This window comes from Furipterus horrens, unplaced genomic scaffold, assembly GCF_987537825.1.
Source record: "Furipterus horrens unplaced genomic scaffold, mFurHor1.1.pri manual_scaffold_5, whole genome shotgun sequence".
NCBI lineage: Eukaryota > Metazoa > Chordata > Mammalia > Chiroptera > Furipteridae > Furipterus > Furipterus horrens.
In genome coordinates this window covers 150,787,056-150,804,959 of record NW_028327175.1, presented here as the reverse complement: position 1 = coordinate 150,804,959, position 17,904 = coordinate 150,787,056, and the positions used below count along the sequence as shown (strand labels likewise).

The 17,904-nt window shown below is 40.3% G+C and overlaps 1 protein-coding gene across 5 annotated transcripts in view; it reads left to right on the top strand.

Annotated features, from left to right (window-relative positions):
• The window catches only part of FAM13C (family with sequence similarity 13 member C), a 128,241-nt gene that overhangs the window by 101,240 nt on the left and 9,097 nt on the right, over nt 1-17,904 (top strand). For all 5 annotated transcript variants that reach the window (XM_090278059.1, XM_090278056.1, XM_090278055.1 and 2 more), the window contains 4 exons: nt 2,547-2,757; nt 3,892-4,030; nt 10,589-10,670; nt 12,123-12,325. In XM_090278059.1, coding sequence (XP_090134185.1) covers nt 2,547-2,757; nt 3,892-4,030; nt 10,589-10,670; nt 12,123-12,325 — 635 coding nt within the window. The remainder of the gene's footprint in view (nt 1-2,546; nt 2,758-3,891; nt 4,031-10,588; nt 10,671-12,122; nt 12,326-17,904) is intronic.

The window sequence follows — 17,904 nt, the reverse complement described above, 5'->3', positions numbered from 1 at the left end:
CCCCTAGTTCCCAGACCCTTTTCTCTAAACCATGTTGCATCATACGCTGGCCCTGGCAAGCTGTTCCTTCCTTTGGAAGAAAAAGTAATGTGTCCCCAGGGAACCATCAGAAGCCATTCGAGTTAATACTGCTTTAAGGTTCTCCCTGCTGGGGAGCAGTGTCTGCACGTGGTGGCCCTGTTCCCAGCATGGCAGCAGTGATGGCTGGCTCTGAAGCTGCGCTGGCTTTTCCCAGACAAGGAACTCAGTAATTCTGTCTACACAACTGCACACACATATACACGCACCAGCTGGTTTAATTAAGCCCTTTTCAACCCAAATGGTAAGTTTGGGCAAAGATCTGAGTTGTTACCAAATTACGAGTTTTTGACTGTGTTGGTTTTCAGCTGGTAACTCTGGGATCTTTCTGGCTCACCACTTCCTTCAGTGTTGAGTTGGGGGAAGGGGATCGGGATGTTAATTAGGCAGCACCAGTAAATTACTCAGAGGAAGCAGGTGCCATGTAAATGGGGGTTTATAGTCACTGTTGCAGTGCAATTCACAAAGCCATTCATGGTAATCTGTGATTCTTTGAAGTTACATCTTAGGACTCTGGGTTTCAGAAGCTGAGCTCTTTTCTCACCTCTACTTCAGTCCTGTGGTTGGGAACCCCAGTGCCTTCATTTAGGCATTATAAAACAGCACCAGGAGAAAGAACCATGTTGGTTTTGACCCTGGGGCCACAGCTAAGCTGCAAGATTAAAGGCCTCAGACCTCTCCCACTTCAACAAAAACATGCCAGTCCCAGGAGCTTGCTGAAGTTTCTTTTTCTCCCCATCATTATCATCAAAAGATACTGCCCCCAAACAGGTGGTAGGAATAACGTGCATTTCTTTTCAGCTGGTCTAAGCCTGTTGGTTTAAGAAAAGGAATTGGTAAGGAACGTATATACCTCCTAATGGGTTTTGAAGGTGATTGTTAGTGTACGCTATTATTTTTTGGTTGGTAACTGTCCTGTTGCACCTTAGGGCTCCTGCCAAAACTGCACTTTTCTGGGTAAATTATTCTGAGCTAGAGCACTGCCTGTGGTGAGCTACGTCAGTCACAGCAGCACACCTGGCCTGTGGGTCGGGGCCCTGGCAACTGTCTGTTCTCCGCTCTCATCCTGTCCAGCCTCAGCCACTGACACAAAAGTGCTGTCAGTGAGGTTCAAATGTCTGGTAGGAGGTGCTATTCACCCTCATAGTGTACAGTCCAACAGGGAAGAAGCCAAGTGAAAACACACTAGTCTGACCTTGGATGCTATGCAAAGCAAATTGCATTTCAAGCTCTAGAGAACGCAGGCCATTCTAAACCTGATCGAGATTCATCCAGTACCACATTGTGATCAATGTTGATTTTGGAAAAGTGGATTGGCAGTATTTACAGTTTCTGCTTATTCACCCAGAAAATCTTTGTTTTCCTCTTCTTTGGAATAGTAGGTGTAAGAGAAGGCCTTGGTTGTCCTGACTTGTTTGCTGGGCAGAACTGAGGAGTTTGTCTTGGCTGCTTCTTGAATAACTCTGTACAGAGCCCTCTGACAGAGACACTCTTGTCCTGGCCCTCCTGACTCAATGTCCTAGTGTTTCCCACTTTGCTTGCCCTCACTTCTGTAGCACGGGTTGCCCACTTCTAGAGTGAGCCTGGAGTGGGGAACTAATGAGCTCATTTAAAAGGGAATGAATAATCACAGTGAGAATTTCAGCACAGCTGCCTAAGCACAGAGAGGGTTTGGAGCAGGTTTTATTCTTGTGTTTTTGTCTACAATAAGATGCTACATAAAATCTTGAAGAATATTCTTGTGTTTTTGTCTACAATAAGATGCTACATAAAATTTTGAAGAAGAAACAGAATCATTCTGAATTTTAACATGCTTTGTAGTTGTTATATATTATAGCTTCTTTTGACCTTTTAGTGCATTTTTGTACACCTAAATCTATGCTTCTTTATATAAATGGAATCATTTCTGTTCTGTTTGGAAATCTGTGCTTTTAATTTAGCTTATTTTGAACATCATTCCATGTTGATAAGCAGAGTTCTGTATCCTTTTTGGTGACTGCTGAATAATTTTCTGTCTGGGGAGTCCTTTCTTCCTCTTTTGTTTTCTTCTCTCTTCTTTCACTGGAAATTGTAGTATCCCTTTTCTTCTCCATAATCTATCATATCTTTGTTCCACCTCCATTTTATTGTTTCCCTTTTTATTCACTAAACAATTTGTGATTCACCCTTCAATGTTTAAAAATAATAGGAAACAAAGAGGAGATGTCTGTAGTTTTGGGCTACACTGACTATAACTGATATTAGAATAATTTGTGTTTCCATTTCTTTGTGGTTGGAGGCTTTGTAATATTTTTCATCACGGTCCTGTGAGAACAAACATGACAGTATTTTGAAAGCCTTTCATATCCCCAGAAAGAAGAAATGACAAAGAGGCAAGATAATGAAGGTTGATGGTCCTTATTTAGGAATATTACAGTCTCAAGCCCTCTGCCACTCCTAAGTCCTGGTGGTCTATCTTGTTTCCTCAGACCCTGTGCCAGTCCACAGAGATGGGCAGAATGGAGCAGACAGTGCCCCAGAAGACCTGCAGTCTGTTGGGACCAGCCGGTTGCTCTATCACATCACTGACGGTGACAACCCGCTGCTGTCACCACGATGCTCCATCTTCAGCCAAAGCCAGAGATTCAACTTAGACCCTGAATCAGCCCCTTCTCCACCCAGCACTCAGCAGTTTATGATGTAAGAAAACCTTGTTTTGTTATTTTCATTTTATAGTTTATTTAAATACTACATCTATAAACTACAATAAAATGTGTCTGAAAGAGTGCAAACATGCCTACCAAATGCAACTGGGACACCTGAACAATAGATGGCAAAAATCGGTGTACTTTCTAATTGGGAAGGCTGTCTCCAGCCTTATTATCTCAGGAGGAAATGGTCACGAGATACAGGCCATCCCAGGACTTACATGACTGAACATTTTTGATAAAATGCCTAGATTCTTAAGTAAGTGTATATGTGTGCAAAGAGCAGAAATATCATTCTTCATGAGTTCAATATTCTTTCCATATCCAAGAGTCACTTCAGTGGAAGGACTGTAGCAACACTGAGCTGTCCACCTCAATATCTTCTTAGATCTGTACAAGTGGGGGCTTAAAATAGCTGGCCCCACAAGAAAAAGTGTGGAACTGTGTGTTCTTTTTCTTTTTCTTTTTTTTTTTTTTTTTGAGTTCCACAAATAATTTTGATTCACAATTAAAATGATATTCTCTTGGCTAAAATACATGCAGGAAAATCTCTAGTATCTCCTTAATAACTTCTGCTGCTATTCATAAACTTATTCAAACCTGAGTCCATGGACTGTATGTTGATAGGCTCGAGGGAGCTAGTGAATTGTCGCTATTGTAAAGTGTATGTCACGTGAGAGGTTGGGTGCATTCTCTAGAGAGGAGGCCCATTCCTTTCATCGGATTCACAAAGGCTTTCTTATGTCAAGAAAAGTTAACTACTCATCTAAATCTTTCTTGAAAATGTTGGTAGGTGTGGCTCATGTACTCTACTGAGGATAATGCTACAATAGGGCCGTCTCTTTTTAGTCTTAAATTGGTCTCCTTCAAGCTTTAGGAAATGTATTTCCTGGACTAATATTCTGACATTTGTACATCAACGTCCCTGATGACATTTGCCCATAATGTTGTGCAGTGATCAGTGGTTTCCATTACTGAGAAGATGCTACTATGGTAGACTCATCAAATAATGAACTGCCCTCTGGACTTCTCTGGTAACCCAGGGAGCTTGGTTTGTAGACCAGCAGCATTGTTTACTGGAAGACTGTTGTTTTGATTCTTCTTTCCTTCCCTGTTATCACTGCAGGCCTCGAACTTCTTCACGGTGTAGCTGTGGTGGTGGCAAGGAGCCACAGACCATTGCCCAACTCACCAAGCACATCCAGAGCCTCAAGCGGAAAATCCGGAAATTTGAAGAAAAATTTGAACAAGAAAAGAAATACCGGGTAAGGGCTGTGGGGTTTAAAATATGAGTGTGGACTGTGTCTAGAGATGCATTGGCTTTTCCTTTTTGGGTACGCCTCTGCACCAGAGACAGCTGTTTCCATTGGCTAACCCATATAAATTGAGTTCGCATCTTGGGTCTGTCTTGTTTTCACATGCTGTCAGCTGATTTCTACTAAGATATCTTCTAGCAATTAATACAACTCTATTTTCAAACTGATTTGATTATTAATTCCCTTCCCCTTTTTCCTCCAAGGAACTCTACTATCACTAGTGTTCCTAGGAATTAACATTTAAAAAGCTTTTGAAGCCCCTGGCTGCTGTGGCTCAGTGGATTCAGTGTCGGCCTGCGAGCCAAGTGTCGCTGGTTCAATTCCCAGTCAGGTCCCCAGTTGAGGGCACGAGTGAGAGGCAACCACACAGTGATGTTTCTCCCCCTCTCTTTCTCCTTTCCCCTCTTTCTACAAATAAATAAACAAACAAACAAATAAATAAATTTTAAAAAATTAAAAAAATAATAAAAAGCTTTTGAGTTATGTTCTTATTTTTCTTTAACCCCTTCCCATTTGCAGTTTGATAAGAACCTATTAATTACCCAAAGGACAGAATCTTTAATTGCAGAATGAATGAGGGAGAGAGAGTTTTGACATTAAAGTACTTCCTGGTTGATGGACAGGGAACCTCTCAAGTGACATCTGTTCATGCCACTCATGAGAAAACACCCTGACCCATCCTTTCCCATCAGGGATACTGGCTTCATGCTGGTGCTGCAGTGTTGTAATCATGAACATTTTCTTACATAAGAAACAATAAAGTCAGAGGTAAGTGTCTTGATAGCCAAGGCTGGTTTTGTTTATTTTCTTTAATGGTGACCATGTAATAGAGAAAAATAATGTTCGTGTAGAACTGCACAAAGATAGTAGGTCTTTGGCAGAGTAAGGTCGAGTAGACTTTACAATGGAAGACTAGAAGTAAAAGTCATAGCATCCATGTTTTGAAAGCTCCAGCTATCCCAGAGAAGCTGATTTTTCCCTGTTTGCTGCTGGAGTGTTATTGGATCTGTGATGCCCTCATATTGGAACTGCTGAGTGACAAGGAGGGGGCTCCATTCCCAGGACCTGTTAATGATTCTCACCTGGCAGTTCTTGAATCAGACTGATCTGGATTTAAACCCAGCACAGCCACATAGGAACTTGTGACTTTGGACTTGTTTCTTTACTTTTCTGAGTCTCAGTTTATCCATCTGTAAAGTGGAATCGGTATTAATAGTGACTTCAGAAAATTGTAAGTATTAAATGAGGGAGTACACACATAAAGCTTATTACCGTGTTTAGTGCAAAGAAAGTTTCAGTGGTCCTGGATGTTATCAACTTTTGAATGTATGTATTTAAGTGACATTTGAACAGGCTAGACCAAGGCAGCACCTGCTTGTCAGAAATTGAAGGGAGATTGTATACATTAGATCTCCGCTTTTCTCCATGCAGCCAGTCACAGGCCCTGTGGCTTTTTCTAAGCTGTAACAGCCATCTAGAACCCGCATATTTTAGAAGAGAATTTCTCCTAGCATCTCCTGCCTTTGTCTAGAGAAGCTTTAGAGCCTGAGCAGACACATGCCCACACACTTAAACACTCATACATACAGATGGATGGTTCCAGGCACAGCAGGGCCAGAAGGCTTCATGGTCACCTCTGCTTCAGTGTGTCTAAGTCCAATTTGGAGTAATCAGAACCTTCCATGTCTCAGGAAACAGGGCTTCTTCTCACCTCTCCTGTCAGGGCGCCAGGCTGGGCTTGGGGCTTTGACAGGTCAGTGGGCTTTCATTGATTGCTCTGCATAAGGCAGCCTGACCATGGAATGAATAGCACTCACTGCTAATTTTTCAATCTGAGTTCCTGCCTGGACCTCTGTGCTAGCTAGTCTGATGCCCTGGGGTAACTTACATCTTTCCCTCTTTGTTGAGTATAACCATTTCACATTCCTAATCAAAGCCATGTTTATTCCCTAAAACTGATTTTACATTTAACTATTGTTAAACTCATAGACCTCGAAAAGGCTGTTTTAGCCAGATGTCCACTTTCACTGTAGAGAAGTTAAAATTAGAAGGGCTCTGCCAGTCTTGTTTCTTATTTGACCATTGAGAAATTGAGGCCCAGAGAAGGGCAGTGACTTCCCCAGGATCACACAGCAAAGGCTTGGTTTAGCCAAGACAGCAACTCAGGTATTTTCATTCCTAATCCAGAAATCTTTCTAAAGTGTCTTTTGAACTGTCATTAGCAGACCACAAATCTAGTCCAGTGGTACCCTCAATATGGGACTCTGGAGCCCAATTTTAATTTCCCTGAACAAAATTTACACTGCGTAATTTCTAAGTGGATGGCTTTTAGGGGTCTGTTAACCTGTAATTATTCAGTCTAAACGTTAAAAGGGTGAAAGATCCACAGCTTGTGTATGAAAACTTTCCACGTGATTTGAAAGCAACTATCCTTGTAAGCTTGATTTAACCTCTTTTGAAAGATTTCTCAGGGGCATGGAAATAAAAATTCATTTCAGAAAATTTCAGGTTTTAAAATATTTTGCCAGAAAATTCAACTTTAAATTTCTCCTAAGTCCTCTTTGCAGTAGTGAAAGCTCTTTTCTTTGGTCGTTATTGCCTTAGGGTATTCGATTTTTGTTTTTAACAGTATTTCAAAAGATGGCATTAACTATGTGGAGCATATCCTGTGAAAAAGATGGGTTCCAAAGATTCTGGTTCTTCAGATTAGACTGGAGAATTTTGTGAGGATTTATGACTGTCCATATAACCAGATTGTTACCCTAAGCCAAAACCAAGCTAAGCTATATATTTTGGAGACATGCTCCCTATATCACTGAACACTGTCCATGGTTCTGATGCCAGGGCTTCTCTTGTGGAACCATAGTAGCCCCTCTGAGCTTCCCTAGGGAGAATAATCAAATAACCACTGTTATTTTCCTTCAATCACCGTTTCTACCCTTATTTAAAAAGTATGGTTTTACATCACTCTAGGAGGGGCAGAAGCATGTCTTATGTTTCACAATGAATCTAATCCCATGTACATTTGATGATCCTGTCACACAAGCACAATTTTTCCCTTTGAACTTGAGAGGAACACATTCATTTCCCTTTGCCTCTCTCTCACCAAAAACTTGACGTTATGTGGTTTTAGTGGATTCTTTTTTTTTAAGTATATTTTATTGATGATGTTACAGTAGTTCCAATTTTTTTCCCCTTTGCTCCCCTCCACCTAGTACCCACCTTCCCTCCAGCAATCCCACCCCCCTTAGTTCATGTCCATTGGTCATGCATATAAGTTCCTTGGCTTCACCCTTTCCTATATTATTCTTAACTTCCCCCATCTATTTATTTTGTACCAACAGATTATGCTTCTTAATCTCTGCACCATGTCTCCATTTCTCCCCCTCCCCACTCCCAACTGATAACCCTCCAAATGATTCCCATACCCCTGATTCTCTTCCTATTCTGGTTTGCTTAGTTGGATTTTGTTTTTATTTTTTAGATTCAGTTGTTGATAGTTGTGAGTTTGTTGTCATTTTAGTGTTCATTGTTTTGATCTTCTTTTTCTTAAGTAAGTCCCTTTGACATTTCATATAATAATGGCTTGGTGATGATGAACTCCTTCAGCTTCACCTTATCTGGGAAGCACCTCATCTGCCCTTCCATTTCAAATGATAGCTTTGCTGGATAGAGTAGTCCTGGTTGCAGGTTGCCTTTCATCACATTGAATACTGCTTGCCAGTCCCTTCCTGCCTGCAAAGTGTCCTCTGAGAAATCAGCAGATAGTCCTGTAGGCAACCCCCTGTAGGCAACTCTCCACCTCTCTCTTGCTGCTCCCAGGATTTTGTCTTTATCTTTCACCTTTGGTACCTCAATCATGACGTGTCCTGGTGTGGTCCCCTCTGGGTCCAGCTCGCCCAGGACCCTCCATGCTTCCTGGACCTGTATGTCCATCTCCTTCACAAAATTTGGGAAGTTTTCCTCATTTTTTTCAATTCTTGCTTCCTCATTCTGCACTGGTTGACTGTTTTTTTCTTATGTTCCAAATCATTGATTTGAACCCCAGTTTTCTTCCCTTCACCATTGATTTTGTGTGGATTTTCCTTTGTTTCACTTAGCATAGCCTTCATTTCTTCTCTTATGCATTTGCCATACTTAAGCATATCTGTCAAGCCTGTGAGCATCTTTATCACCAGTGTTTTGAATTCTGCATTTGTTAGGCTGGCTATCTCCTCATCACTTAGTTCTCCCACTGGAACCTTAATCATTCCCCCTTTTGGGCCATACTTCTCTGTCTCCTCATTCTGACAGGCTCCTGTGTTTGCCTCTGCATCCCAGGTAGAGCTGTTGCTCCGGTTACATTGTAAGAGGCGGAGCCTTAGGGATTCTTCAGTACAGGACCACCTGTTTCACCACGTTGTGGCACTATATGTGGGGGACAGGTCTGAGAGGGAACAATGCTGCCTTCCCAGCACTCGCCCCTTTTCCAGGCACCTCTCCCACTTCCACACCAGACTAGCACCCCTCTAGCTGCTGTCCTGGCCGTCGTTCCCAGAGTGGGTAGGTTCTGCGGATGTTCTAGTACCATGGGGGCCCTTTAAATAAGCGGACTCTGTTGATACCAGCAGTTTCTGCCTCCACCCCAACCCCCACTGGTCTGCACAGTCAGAAGCAATGAGGCTTGATTTTCCATGGTGCTGGGACTGTGAGCTGTGAGGTCCAGTGAGGAGCTGGGAATGCTCTCCAAGTGTCCCTCCTGACTTTTTAAAATGTGTGACTGTGCTTTCTGCCGGCCTTCTGCTGCTGCTGCTGCCACCACACCACATCCTCCCTGCCCCGGCTCCACCCCTTCTACCTGTCTGGATGAGTATTTCTTCTTTATATCTTTGTTTGCTGGACTTCCATACAGTTTGATTTTCTGGAACTTCTGATTGTTTCTAGTTTTTGAGGTAGTTGTATTCCTTCTTAGTTGTGGAGGGAGATGCAGCATGTCTGTCTATGCCTCCATATTTGCCGGAAATCTGGTTTCAGTGGATTCTTAAAGAAACATAGCAGAGCCCCCAGACTTGGTCACTAACAGTATACACATTTCTGGCTCTTATTATGTTTCTGATTATGTCATCTTGAGAATTACTGTATATTTCCGTGTATATCCTCCATTCAAAGTAACTACTAATCTTTTGAGCCTACATTTAAGTTACCAGGGTGGCCTCAACTCTTTTAGGTCTTACTGATCTATGGAGATGGAGGCTAAATATATTTAATTATTCTTGTCTCCTAGTTTGTCTTTTCTGTAGAAAAATCCACTTTTATACTCTGAGAAGAAATCCAGAAATCAAGGTGAATGATTTGTATTAACAGAATCATATATTTCTAAAATCAAGCATATATTGTTATTGCCATACCCTAGTATGCTTAGCTACTTGGTAGGACATACATACCCCTACATAGTTGTCTGTTGATGGAGACATATTCAGGGTTTCTTTGATGGTCTGGTAGTAACACTGCTACCTATCATCATTGTCAGTAATAACAGTAATAATATTTGCAATTCTAGCTAACACATCTATAGTGTTTAGCATATGCCTGGAACTATTTTTAGGGTTTTGCATACATTAACTAACTTATCCCTCACAGCAACCCTGTCAGGGAGATGTATGTAACTCTCATTTGGTAGATGAAACTGAAGGACAGAGACTAAATTTTTGTAAGGTCACACACATATGATTAAGTGTCATTTAACATTAGCTCAGTAAGATCCTGAGTCTATAAACAGTGAGAGGATTGGAAGTCTGGGTATCGCCCTGATACACTGACTTCTCAGACTACTGTCAGGTTTTAGGAATCCAGGGGTCTCATTTCTGGAGTTTGAAGTATGATTGATAGGGACTAAATCTTTCAGTATTCTCCAGGCAAGTTGTAATTATAATGTATCAGGGCAATCACCTACATAGATACAAAAAAATGGCCTGGCAATATGTGCGGTGTGGGTGGCCCACAAGGTGACTGAGGGCTAGACTGCAGGGGGCATTGGCATGCTTAGGAGTATGTGAAAAATGCTGGCTGATACTCCACACAGTGTTGATGAGACCATGGTGTTTTGATCAATTTATCAGAGCACTCTGGCACCACATAAACATCTTTAGGGAACTGGCTCTGAAATTTCAGTGAGATGAGTTCCTAGTGGGCTACTGGCCATGACTTGTGGGTGTTGCCACATGATTCCAGGATTTGTTACCATTCCAAGTGAATACAAGCTTTTCATCTATTTAGACATGCTAGAAACAATGTCTAAGACAACAAAGAAAGAGTGGAGGAAGCAACTCCATCAGCTGGAGTTTTCAATGCCCGAATTTACCTCTCAGCTATATGTGTTTTGTTCCTGAACTATCTTTGTATGTTCAGCTATTTTTAAAATGTTGTCTTTCTTTTTCTCTCTTTCTTTCCCTCCCTCTCCCACCTTCCTTCCCTTCCACCCCCATTTTTCCCTCCCTTCCACCCCCATGTTTCTCTCTCTCTTGGTAGCCTTCACATGGTGACAAGACTTCTAATCCTGAAGTTCTGAAGTGGATGAATGATTTGGCTAAAGGCCGTAAGCAGCTCAAAGGTAAAAACCAGCCAAAAGTCTCTTTTCTGAGGGGAAAAAAAAAAAACACAAAACAGTTAAATAATGACAACATGTTTCAGGACATTTTTTATTCTTTTCCACCTATATCCTCTAACCTGGTCTCCCACCTAGATTGGAGGCCCCATCTTGAAATAAAAGGTCCTGGATCTCCTTCATTGTTTGGCCCCATTTAATAAATCTTTTACAAGTAGGCTAAGGAACTCCAGACTACCAAGTAGAATTATTTACTTCAGAACCGGGAACATTTCAATATGTGGAGCATTAACTTCCTTGGGTTATTGAATTCTTGGATGTTAGAAACAGAAATGGCCTCAGCAGTCATTTACTTCACATGCACATTGCACCAATGAGAACATTTATATCCAGAGGGAGGGGAAGTTTAGTAGCTGAGAAGTGGTGAGGTAGGTGGAAACCTCAGTTCTCTTGCCTCCTAATCCAGTGTTCTGCTTTCTCTGTCTCTCTGGAGATGGCAGGTGTGAGTGTTAATTAACTCTAAAATCCATTTTAAAAGGCTATGTTTGTTTACCAATAAAAATTTATTTTATTCCTCTCTCCACACTCACTTCAGTACTTGTAGATGTGGGAAGAGTTTCCAAATTTCTAGAACTATGGTGATTAAAGAACTGGAAGGGAATATTAAGTCCATAGTGTTAAATTGTAATGATGTAGCAGGTTTATGAAATATACAGTGTTTCAACACCATGCCAGCATCTCACAAAAACATCAAAGAAAGAAAATGAGCTATGAAACTGAGAAATCAATCTAAACAACCTCACTCAAATGACCAGTTGCCTAACATATTCTGAAATGTAGTTCCCTGATAAGACCCAATGGACTTTTTTAAATACGTAGGTTTATATAAAGCCCCATGGTAATAATGGTGATTCCTGGATTTAAAAGCTGGCATTAGACAAAACTGTGACATCTGTCAAGTGGAGGCTGGCACTTGTCTCTCCCCTTTCCCATCCTTCCTGTATTTCCTCAGACATCTGCATATGTAGCACCTTCCAGAAGTACTTGCTTTTCCACAGGGGCTCTTAATGACTGCAAAACTTTCAAAAACTGAGTAAATGAATCTATGAGTGCCGAATTTCAGTGACTATGGCAGATAACAGGTGAAAACGTTAGGGCCAAGTAGCACTGGTCTTCCTTGATAACTCCTACTCTAAAATTTAAACCATTGAGTTACTCCCACACATGAGCCCCACCTGCATGAGACCCCAACCTCCATGTCTCTCTATGTTCGCATCTGACTGGGAGCTCATGCTGTTAGCCCTGGTTAATAAGGCTTCCCTTGCCCTATGGAAAGTCGTCATTAGCACTGTTTATCTGTACTGTCTTGGCATTGGGGGAGGGGATTCCCATAAGTCTCTGTGCTTGTATTAGGGCCAGTGACTTCTTGCTCATGATAACTCATGGCATTTCTCTTAGAACTAAAACTGAAGCTGTCAGAGGAACAAGGAAGTGTTCCCAAAGACCTACCTAGAAACCTGTCGTGTGAGCAACCCACTGTCCCCAGCGAGAATGGGAAGCCAGAAGCTGTGGGCCCTGAGCCAAGCTCCTTTGCAGAGCCAGATGCTGTGTGGACATGCTTGAAGAAGAGAGAGCAGCTTCCCTCTCAGGAAGATTCTAAGGTACCTAACCCTATCTTCATAGGGCTGATACTCCACACAGTGCCAGCGAGACCATGGTGTTTTGACCAATTTATCAGAGCACTCCGGTGAGGCGGATGTGCCTCACACACCTTAGGCTCGATTCAAAGCTGCTCTGTCCAGCAGAGTCTTTATGACCACGGCGGAACAAACTTTACCCAGGACATTTCATTATGTCTGGGGAAGGAAGGTGGCTTCCTCTCTAGTGGAGAATAGCAACTAAGCCTTTGTCCCTCATGCCTTTTATTGAGGAGGATACACACATGAGATACAAGGTCAAGATTCATGAATCATCAATAGCTTGGAGGCATTAAGATTACAATTGACAGTAACAGATTACATGTACTAGTACAGAGGGTACAGTGACCAGTCTGTGTCAGAGTTTATCAAACGTCTATCAAACATCTTTATGCCACACTGGCATTAGGTGCAAGGTTTCATACATTCTTTGCTACAGATTGTTTATGTTACATTAATGATAAAGAAAGAAGAGCAAGTTCTAAAGCATAATAAGCATTCTTTAAATCTAATACTCATGGAAACCCTCTGAGTGGTCTTCAGTTATGTTCCACACACAGCCTTATGTTGAGACTTAAAGACAAGCACAGCCGGAATGCCAGCGGCAGTCATGCTCAGGCTGGGGCTACAATTCCCTAAACCACAAGGAGCACTTCCCTACACTCTGGCACCACATAAACATCCTTAGGAGACTGGCTTTGAAATTTCAGTCAGATGAGTTCCTAGTGGGCTACTGGCCATGACCTGTGGGTGTTGCCACATGATTCCAGGATATGTTGCCATTCTGGAGATGATAGTGCTGCCTGTTTATGGGAAGCAGATGGCAAAGACACTAGGGTATATCATATCTCTTTCTTCCCTAGTTTCCCCAAATTAGCAAATGAACCCAAAGCTAGGGTTATAATCCCATTTTGTCATGTTTCATTAAAAATAATAAAGAAGGGATGAGGTACAAATACTAAGGAAAGTAGTTTAGAATTTTATATAAGAATAGAGGGAGGTTTCTTGAGAAATATTAGGTAATATTATGAGGTCTTCAGATATAGATATCTTAGTTTAGAAATCTCTGTGTAGCATCCAGATAGTTGTCAATTAGGCATTTGAATATATGAGTCTGGCACTCAAAGGAAAAAAATGTATTGTATTTTATAAAGAAGAAGATGAGAATAGTTAGCATTTACCTGGTTAATCCCTCCTCATCCTGCATATCTATGTTACATTTCACTTATGCCAACAAACCTTCCTTATGATCCTTCCTATCTCAACTCTAAGTGGGTGGTGTGTGGTTGCCTTTTATTTCTTAAGAGTTATAGCTACTCTATCATAGCTCTAACTGTGCTCTATGCCATTTTGTCTCTTATACTATAGTTTAAACTTCTTCAAAAGAAGGGCTGTCTCTTGCTTCTCATTCTGCAGTGTCTATACATAGGTATTGAATAAATGTTCACTGAATGAATGGACAGATGAAATAAGCTAGCATATTAAATTTTGGAATGAAGTCTTCTTGAGGAGAATGCTACCTTTACCTGTTCTATTATACATTATCTGGCCTTAAAGATAAGGTGGCAACATATGCCAAATCCCAAAAGGTTACCATATGCCCCTAGACCAGTCCATTGCATTGGAATATGTGATACACAAGTATTAATAGAAATGGTCACCCCTATCTTTATGAAATAGTTTTAGCCTTAAAAAATAGCCAACATATGTTGTGACAAGTGAATACAAGATTTTCATCTACTCAGCTAACTTATCCTCTCTCCTGCAATTTTCTAGACTTTTGTGGTAGCCAGTGGGTAAGTGAATAACACATCTGTGATTTTTCCATCCTTCAGTGCCTCTGATGGAATTTCCTACATTTTATAGTTACCTTGACCACACCTACAAAAACAGCTTGGTCAACGCCAAAGACCTAATTCAGTGCTCTACTTAATTGACTAGGGCACTGAGGGACGAGCTGGGATTGGTATAATAGAACCAAAGCAGGACTCAGCACTTGAATGAGCCATTTCTACCCATTTATACTTGGCAAGTGAGCTAATTCTCTGAGATACAACTTCCTCATTTATAAAATACAGATAATACCTACTCATGTAATTATTGTGACAATAAAGAGAGATGCCTGGTGACTTGTGGGCAGTCATTCATTGAAAAAAGATTTGAGTGCCTACTATGTATTGTGAAGTTTGATACATGCTGTCTATAGAAAATAAAGAAGATATAGAAGTCATGGGGGCCACTACTGTCATGGAGCTTGTATTTTCCTGGGGGGTTGGATACAACAACAAATGAACAACTCTGATAAAATCATTAAATGTTTTGATAAGCACTGTGTAAATTAGACAGATGATATAATAGAAGATAATAGATAAGGTTTCTACTTTAATAGGGTGACTAGGAAGACCAGTCGATGACATTTAATGAAAAAGAATTAGCAGGCTAAGAGAGCAGCAGAGAACATTCTAGATAGGTGGACCTGCAATTATAAAGGCCTTAAAGGAAGAACTTTGTGTACTTTTAATTCTCAGGTCTCAGGGCTGGAACACAGGCTGGCATGAGATGAAGTCAGAAAGATAGACCCAGGTCCTTCCCATTGGACCTTTTAGGCCATAGATAGTATGGGAAGCTGTTGAGTGGTTGTAAGCAGGAAAGTGCTGGGGTGATTTACATTTAAACAATCTTTCTGATTGCCATGTGGAGAATAAATCATAGGGGAGAAGAGTAGAAAAGGGAGGATGAAAGGGGAGTTTTGGTCTATCATGGTAACCTTGGAGATGGAAAGAAATAGACATATTCAAAATATATTTTGGATAAAGAAGCAAAAGGACATACTGAATTACTGGGTGTGAGAAAGTGAAGGAAAGGAAGCATCCAAGATAGTGATAGGTTCATTGAGAGTGGGAGTGAAAACTCAACAGCATGTCTGGTACATGTTAATTTTAAAATCTTTGATAAATAGGGTGACAATCATTGCAGGTTTTCCTGGACTTTGCTGGTTTTAGCACTGAAATTTCCATGTCCTACAAAAATGCCTCAGTCCTGGGCAAACCAGGCATCTAAGTAAAACAGGCACATGCAAATAAGAGTTTGAAGATCAAAGAAAAATCTTTTGAGTTCTTTAGACATCCTCTTTATTTAAATGGCAATTTACATTCATTATTTAAAATAAAGTATCTGTTGGACAATTTAATAGGTGTTAGAAGCCCCTACAGATAAACCTAATCTCTTCAGTGGGCTCATCTTAGGCCCTTTAAATACAGAGAAGCTGTACTAGCATGTAGGCCTCCATCTCTAAAGCCGCAGTATTGTTCCTGGGAGAGCTTTAACATAGTAGTAAACCATGAAGTGACTACTCAGCTAGAAGGTGGATTCTAAGAGGGAGTCCAGAAGCCAAAACAGAACCAAATGGAGGATTGTAAATTTTCAAAGTAGCTAGTATTATTTTTGATTCCTCAGTGAGCTCATTAGCATTTGAGATTTTCTTATTAGATTGCACTCCCCCTCTTAATACATTTTATTAAATTTATTGGGGTAGCATTGGTTAATACGATTATATAGGTTTCGAGTGTAGATTTCTGTAATACATCATATGTATATTGCATTGTGTGCCCAACACCAATGTCAAATCGTCTTCCATCACCATATAATTGGCTCCCTTTATCCTTTATTACCCTCCTAAACCCCTTCCCTCTGGTAACCACCATACTGTTCTCTGTGTCTATGAGTTTCAGTTTTATATCCCACATATGAGTGAAATCATATGGTTATTAGTTTTTTCTGACTTATTTTACTTAGCATGGTATTCTCAAAGTCCATCCGTGTTGTCATAAATGGCAGTATTTCATCTTTTCTTATGGCTAATATTTCATAATATATGAGTATATGTACCACGTCTTCTTTATCCAATCATCTATGACCCTTTGGTTATTTCCATGTCCTGGTCACTGCAAATATTGCTGCAATGAACACAAGGTTGCACATATCTTTACCAGTAAATGTTTTCAAGTTTGTTGGGTAGATACCCAGAAGAGGGATTTCTGGGTCATATGGTTATTCTATTCTTAATTTTTTGAGGAACTGCAATACTGTTTTCCATAGTGTCTGTACCAGTTTACATTCCCATCAGCAATGAATGAGGGTCCCTTTTTCTCCATAACCTCTCCAACGCTTGTTGTTACTTGTCTGGTTGATAATAGCCATTCTAACACGTGTGAGAAAGTATTTCATTGTAGTTTTGATTTGCATCTCCCTAATAGCTAGTGAAGTTGAACATCTTTTCATATATCTGTTGGCCATTTGTATGTCTTCTTGTGGGAAGTGTCTGTTCAGGTCCTCTGTTTATTTTTTTAATTGGATTGTTTGTTTGATGTTGAGTTGTATGAGTTCTTTATATAGTTTAGATATTAACCCCTTGTCAGAGCTGTTGTTTGCCAATATCATCTCCCATTCAGTTGGTTGCCTTTCTGTTTTGTTGGCAGGTACTTTTGCTGTGTAGCAGCTTTTGAGTTTGATATAGTCCCATTCATTTATTTTTGCCTTTACTTCCCTTGCCTGGGGGTCAAATTCATAAAATCTTCTCTAAGACTAAGGTCCATGTGTTTAGTACCTATGTTTTGTTCTATGTAATTTGTTGCTTCAGATCTTATATTTAAGTCTTTGAACCATTTTGAGTTAGTTTTTATACATGTGGACAAATTGTCATCTAGTTTCATTCTTTTGCATGTGGCTTTCCAATTTTCCCAGCACCCTTTATTGAAGAGGCTTTCTCTTCTCCATTGTTTTTGGTTCCTTTGTCAAAAATAATTTGCCCATATACATGTGGTCTTATTTGGGGGTTCTCAATTCTGTTCCTACACTCTTTGTGTGTGCTTTTCTGCCAGTACAATGCTGTTTTGATTATTTATATAATCAAATATATATAGATATATAAATATGTGTATATAAAAATATATGTATATAAATATATACATATATGAATATAGTATTTAGATATAGTATATATCTAATGTAGCTTTGCAGTATAATGTGAAGTCAGGTAGTATGATACCTCTGGCTTTGTTCTTTTTTCTCAGGATTGCTTTGGCTACTCAGTTTCTTCTCTGGTTCTATACAAAACTGATGATTTTTTGTCCTGTTTCTTTAAAAAATGATATTGAGATTTTGATGGGGATTGCATTCAATCTGTACATTGCTTTGTGTAATATGGACATTTTAATTATGTTGATTCTTCTAATCCATGAACACAAAATAAGAGTTCCATTTCACTGTCTTTTTAAAAATTGATGAGAGAGAGAGAGAGGCATCAATTTGTTGCTCTACTTATTTATACATCCATTGGTTGCTTCTTCTATGTGCCTTGACCAGAGATTGAACCTGCAACTTTAGCATAGGAGAGCAATGTCCTAACCAACAGAACTACCCAGCCATGGCCTCACTGTGTCCTTTTAAATCTCTTTTAATAATGCTTTGTAGTATTTAGTATATAGGTCTTTCACATCCTTTGTTAAGTTTATTCCTAGGTAATTTATCCTTTTTGTTACAAT